Source organism: Lactuca virosa, chromosome 3 (genome assembly GCF_052849685.1).
Source record: "Lactuca virosa cultivar CGN04683 chromosome 3, Lactuca_virosa_CGN04683_v6, whole genome shotgun sequence".
Taxonomy (NCBI): Eukaryota; Viridiplantae; Streptophyta; class Magnoliopsida; order Asterales; family Asteraceae; genus Lactuca; species Lactuca virosa.
Genome location: NC_136428.1, coordinates 1082123 through 1088781, shown reverse-complemented (window position 1 = coordinate 1088781; position 6659 = coordinate 1082123). Strand labels below are relative to the sequence as shown.

The 6659-nt window shown below is 32.6% G+C and overlaps 1 protein-coding gene across 6 annotated transcripts; it reads left to right on the top strand.

The window, feature by feature from the left end:
- The first annotated feature begins 297 nt into the window (after positions 1-297).
- Positions 298-6166, top strand: LOC145165110 (uncharacterized). 6 transcript variants are annotated; one of them, XR_013739898.1, is made up of 15 exons: positions 298-764; positions 1436-1678; positions 1790-2027; positions 2110-2165; positions 2252-2334; positions 2398-2574; positions 2661-2766; positions 2838-2979; positions 3073-3157; positions 3236-3411; positions 3875-3946; positions 4022-4100; positions 4172-5453; positions 5578-5643; positions 5721-6081. XR_013739898.1 is itself a non-coding variant. In XM_079083751.1 (10 exons), exons 8-10 carry the CDS (start codon positions 5327-5329, stop codon positions 6149-6151), a joined length of 624 nt encoding a protein of 207 aa, XP_078939877.1. In that variant the 5' UTR covers positions 2308-2574; positions 2661-2766; positions 2838-2979; positions 3073-3157; positions 3236-3411; positions 3875-3946; positions 4026-4100; positions 4172-5326; the 3' UTR covers positions 6152-6166. The 6 variants fall into 6 exon arrangements, 2 of the variants coding, with proteins under 2 accessions (XP_078939877.1, XP_078939876.1); XR_013739897.1 differs by having other exon boundaries at positions 2252-2574; positions 4172-4465; positions 5379-5453; XR_013739899.1 differs by lacking the exon at positions 2252-2334 and having other exon boundaries at positions 2374-2574.
- Positions 6167-6659: the final 493 nt, after the last annotated feature.

The window sequence follows — 6659 nt, the reverse complement described above, 5'->3', positions numbered from 1 at the left end:
CGTTATCATATTATTTTATATATCACTACTAGAATATAGGCCTTTAATGACGCGCAAAATACGACACGCAGTAATCTATGATACGCAAAAGTGCGTATCCTAAAAATAATGTCATCTCTCCTAAAATTTGAAGGATTTAGGACACGCATGTTTGAGTGTCCTAAAAATAGCGTCATAATAAAAAAAATTAAAAACACTGAGGTTACCTATCAAATATGTGTGTCGTGTAGAGGCATCGTTTTATAATTATTTTACCAAACGCGCGTCCATTATCCTCAATTACAAAATGGCGTCCAAGTCTAGGGCTTTTTTTCATAAAATCTCATTCCACACGAACGCCCACCTCTCACTCGCCTCACCTCGTCGGCGATTCCATTTCCCCTCTACCTTAATCCACCTCGATCAGACTCACCACCATCTCTCTCCCTCTATCTCTCTCTCACTCACTCACACACACACAAACTCTCTCTCTCTCTCTCAACAGTTCCCCTCCATGGTGCAGACCACCACGATCATTGCACCACCACCATGGCCATCGTACCTACATCTCACCACCTGCAACCTCAACACAATCGACCGTCACCACCATTGCTACCATCCACCGCCACCCTATTATCTCCTGCATCACCACCCTTTTCCTGTTTTATGTGAAACCCTAAAATCGGTACCAACAGCTAATAAGGTTTGGAGAAAAAGTTGATCGAATAAAAATCAAAGTGAACAAATCAGAAGATGCTACTATAAACTCTTACAAAGTTGCTCAGGTAGGTTATTTACTAAATTTTTTTCTTCAATTCTAAAGATATTTTCTATAATTTGATTTACGAAGCTTTTAATTTGTTCAATTTTGTAGTTAGATTCATTTTTATGCTCTACATATTTACAACCTCTTAATGGTTAATATAAGGTAGGGTTCCTTCACTGTTTAGAGAGTTAGAAATTAGCCTAGATTGTTAGTTAGTGTCTCTTAAATGTTAGTTATGTTAATGTTTATATAAATTATTATTAAGTGGTATTTATTAGGATTAAATTAATGGTTAGAATTTGGTCAACAGTTGTGTCCTTTGGAAAGTAACTGTCATATGGCAGTTACCAAAAGTATGTATATATATGTCTCGTGTCTTGATGTAAGTGTGGTTGATAGATAAATAAAAAGGATATATATTGTCTTATTGTACAAAAAGTTCACTGTATTCATTCTTCATATAGATTTGCAGAGAAAACTTCCTGTATGCCTTCTTTAATCTTGTCTTGAGCGGTTCGAGAAAACTCTGAATGGTTTGGTTTTATTCATATGTTATTTATTGTATTACAATAGCGAATTAGAGAGCCTTTTGTACATTTTTGCTTGATGATGCTGATTAAATCAGAGTATTGATGACTTGAACAGATTATAGTAGTTTGATTTAACCCAGGGACAATGTTTCTTTTGTAGGATTTGCATTTACTCCTGTTGATATGCTAGTATACTGTATACTCATCGAAGAATGATTGGAAAATTGATGTCAATTTGTTTAAGAAATACTCTTGTTAAATAAAGGGGAATTCATGAATGAACTGGCATCTACAAACTGAATTCAACATCCTCCATAGTTTGAGTGGAAACTTAATGGATTTCTTTGAAGGACTTACATATGAGCATGTCAATTTCATTTTTTCTGATGTTACATATCCTCAGGTAATCATCTAGACATAACCTTTACCTTCTTTATTATGTGTAATTTGTTCATTATGGTTTATGTGAAAATTTGAGGAACCAAGTAACTTACTTATTCACATGTCGATACAGGATAGCACAAACTATACAATGAATACCAGTTCATACAATTTTGCATATTCAGAACCTGGGAATTTCTCATACTATGGTTATTTTAATGCTTATGCAATCAATGATCCAATATATGGGAAAAATGGATTCACTAGACAATTAGAAAATACTTCAACCATGGCTAATGAAAGAAGTACATATGTACATATGCAACAAAATGGACATTCAACCTCCAATTCCCACACCAATCCTTCAGATAGTAAGCATTGAATTCTTTTTCCTATTTTCAAATGGTTTTATACTAAACCCCAAAACTAACTTTTTCGTATGCAAACTTTCAGATTCACAAAGTAATCATAATCATAATCCTAATCACAATCATGGTGATCATCATCAGGTCTAAAGCTTTCTCATTATAAACTCTTTTCTTTTAAGATTATGTGTTATAAGTTATAACAAGGTTACATGTCTATAATTTTATAGGTTGTGTGGGAAGACAATGTTAATCTTGACAACATGACTTATGAGGAACAAGATTGTTGAGGCTAATACAAAGGATTGAGATCGTATGATTTTGACTATTTTCATGTTTGGTCAAACTGCAGGAACTCACGTCACTGCTTTCTCAGGGCATACATTCTTGAAGATTCGTATAATCAGTTGCGAATGATATCAGGTGGACTTACTAGGGAATGGTATCAGTTGTTATCGAGGGTTATTTTTGACAAGGGAGCTTTGCTTTTTACAACTGTTGACATAAGGTAACGGACATTAAAGTTGATGCCATTGGTTATCTATTTTCACTGGTTAGTCTTCTGTCCTTTTCCCCTATGTTTTTTAAAATTACTATTTTACCCTTGTGGCTTAATGTTTTTTACTGATTTGAACTCAGGTGCGTGTAGACGTGAGTGCTAGAAACCCTGGTAAGGTTCAAGCAGACCAGAAGAGGTCTGAATGAGCTGGTTTTTGAGCCACTTAGGGAAGAACATTATTATGAGGTCAGTTTGGTAAATTGCTAAAAAAAATATCAACCAACTTTACCTTTTTTTTAATGGTGGTTGTATTGTAGGTAATGGACCTTTTAATGTAATGTCTATTGTGAAAAGTCCAATGGGTAAGTATTCCATGTCTAGTAAATTAAACAATGTGCCTTTGAAGAACCATCTGTTGAGACCATCAGTGGAGAGAATGTCCTCACATGGCCACATGTGGTTAGTAAAAATAAAAAATAAAAATAAAAATTCCATATATACCTTTTTTGAAATTAAGAATATATGAAAATTGTTGTTGGTGGAAACAAACAGGTAAAACACGTGGATTGCTATACAATCACACTTCAAGAACTGGAATCTGTTACCACAAACTTCAAATTTCAATCCATGATGCGAGGTAAAACTTCATTTCATAATTTATAAATATATCTGTGATTATTCATCCTATAACATAAAAGAAACTCATTTATTTCAGCTCCTTTTCATGGATTTGCATTTTGGTTTGATGTGGAGTTCTGTGGGCCCGCTGCTGACAACGATGCACCATCATCAGAGTCAACAAAGTCAAACCCTAGAAGGAAGCGTGCGAATCCCAATGAAGCCCTTGTTCTTTCCACTGCACCCGAAGATCCACCCACACATTGGCAACAGGTAATATAAACTAATTCAATTTTGTATTTTTTTGTTTAATATTTGATTTGATATATTAAAGAGAAATTATTTTATTGATATTGGCAAAAAATGATATACTTCTATGATCCGATAGAGGTAGAGCAAGATCAGGTTATTGATGGGAAATAATTAAAAGAAATTTACTGAAAGACCATTATATTTTGGTCAATTTTGCGGTTAAGCCACTTATACTTTATATTTTTTTCAATTAAACCATAAAAGTTTCTGACATCTTTCAAAATTAACCATTTATAACTTGGAAGGAAATCACTGGTGAAAACTTATATAACAAAATTACGGATGAAAGCTGATATGAGAGGTCAAAATGGTTAATTTGGAAACTTTTATGGTTTGATTAGAAAAGATCATGTATTAATGGTTAAACCAATATTTTTATGTTAAAAATATAAAACATTGAAATGAATAAATGTGTTGGTTATAGGTACCATAGAATTCTCTTTCATATTGCAAGATTTGGCTGGGACCAAAAGTCAATATAACAAGAACACTTCAGGTATGTGAAAGCCCTAATGGCATCATAATATCATACATAAAAAAAAATTAAATTGAATTTTTATTATTGTTTTAGTCAGAGCATGATGGGGAGGACGTGCAAGTGCATACAGATGTAGAACACCAAACCTATCAAAGACGAGCTACCAGAAGAGGTATGTTTATACTTGCATAAATAAAAATGTATATGGAATTATGGATATGATTGAGAAGATGTCTGGAACAGGTAGAGTATTTTCATATCAAGGCATTGTTGACAATGGATGAACTTGGGATGTCAACTGAGGCTATTCCATTTCCCACTCCCAAACAACAGTTTAATGGAACACAAGAACAAGACGAATCATTGTCATCTAGTAAAAGACACATTAATCCTGAGAAACCTCCACAATTTGTGGTTGTTGATGATGATTCTCCGATGAAATGCCAGAAGCTTGAAAAAGATAATACTCCTCATCAGCCTCAGCTTCAGCTTACTGAAGCTTCCCTTTTGTAGTGGCTTCAAAACTTTCAGAATGGGGTCAGTAGTTTTTGTAACAACCCAAAAATTTTAAACCCAACAAAGTCTAAACCCTAACCTAGTACAAGTGAAACCACATTGCAATCCTTGTTGCATTGTATCATCTATAACCTTAGGGGCATGATTATAAACTAGTAACTAAGCATGGTATGAAACCTAAGTTAATTTAGGTTGGTATAAAATAACATAAGGCAAAAGGTTAAACTTAAAACCATGGAATAACACCCCACATTGGAGTTTTCGGTCTAGGAATAAAAAAAAAGTAATAGATTTCGGTCCAAAGAATCTAATCAAAAGTAGTTTTCGGCCAAGGATTATAATATCAAATGATTTTTCAGTTGGTAAAGCAAATAACATGGAGATTTTGGTCTCATGGAACCGAAATCACAATCATAAGGACCGAAATCTCCTTGTAAAGTCCATTAAGGACCGAAAACCCAATAGCCAAGGCCCTTTATGGCCGTAAACACCTTGTTATATATATATATATATATATATATATATATATATATATATATATATATATATATATATATATATAGGGGAAGAATATGCGAAAACGCAAAGAATATGCGAAAATGCGAGAACCAATAAGAATGCTACACATCATTAGTTATGTTTTATAAATTTTTGTTTATTTAAATTATTTAAAAAGGGTATATAAGTAATTTATTGAAAAAGGAATGGAATCAGTTTACAAATTACTAACCGTGTGCATTAACTGCTTTAGCGATAACTTCTTATTGTATGAACGCATTAATCTTTACGAATTTAACTGGATTGTTTTTTCTTCTAACATTTATTCTTAGATTGAAAAAGATAATCGTTGCTTTTAAAAACATTTAATTACCATTTGAAAAGATGTTTATGCAAGAATTTGAAAAGTCATCTTCTTATGATTTAAATCATGAAGGGCATAAATCTTTCAAATGTTCAGCTATTGAAATTTCAGAATCAACGTTAAGTGAAGATACCGAAGGTGATAAAGGCAAGTTTTCAACCATTATTTTATTATATATTATTGATTGAATTTAAAAGAATATACTAACAATTGAAATAGATGATTACGCAATCTTTTAAATCCTTATCTTCTTCTTATTTGTTCCATGAAGCAACTACATCTTTCAATGATTCTGCAATTGGGACTTCACAATCAACAATAAACGAAAATTATAAGGGCAAGTTTTCATACTTTATATTAAATATATATTTATATATATAAACTTCAATATATAGCTTTTTGAAATTTTGACAGGAAAATCAACCATAGATAAAGAAGAACTGTATCATCCAAATGTTCCAGCAGATTTGATTTCTAAAAAAGGACAAACTATGTCAACTATAGATGAAGGAATTGAAATGTATCGAACATATAGAAAAGCTGTTGGTTTTGGAATTAGATTAGGATCAACAACTACATATGGTGACTACAGTCTAAGAAAAAAACATGTAAGATGCAAGAGATATGGACAACCAAGAAAAAAATCCATTGATACTCTTACATCCATTGGTTTTGACAGAGATTATAGAACAAATACAATTACTGTATATGCATTTGAAGAAGCACACAACCATCCACTTACTGAATTTAATGAAGAAAGTCTTTGTTCTCATAATCATAGACTTAGTATTTCTGATCAGGAACCACCAAATCAGAAGGAACTACTAATGACAATGGTTTTTTAAATTGCTCTTTCCACATTTCAAACCAATCCTCATTGCCACGAACACCTAGACAACTTATCTGCTCAACACCCAAAGGCAAACCTAGAACCCTATTCACCTCTTCTCTTTTTACAACAATATTTCCAACAACACTCTTAACCACCATCTCCTCATGATCAAAAGAATCCACAACAAAGTAACATAATTTTGTTGGTATACTTTGAGTCTTCATATCAAGCAATGACCTAAATCCTATTCTTCTTACACAGTCTTTTTGGATCTGATTCATAGAATTGACAGCCCCATAAAGAGAATTAAGAGACACGCGAGCATACAAAGATTTCACATTCCCAGATTTACCAGCTTTTTTTTAATAAATTTTCTATCAGATTTGACTATGAACTTCTTAAAACCCTTAATACTCGCCTCTTCGTAATCAGAATCACTTGAAAAATCATTTAAACCTACAAAACATAACCAAAAAAATACAATAATAAAAAATATGTAACCGGGACCTTCAAATGTTAAT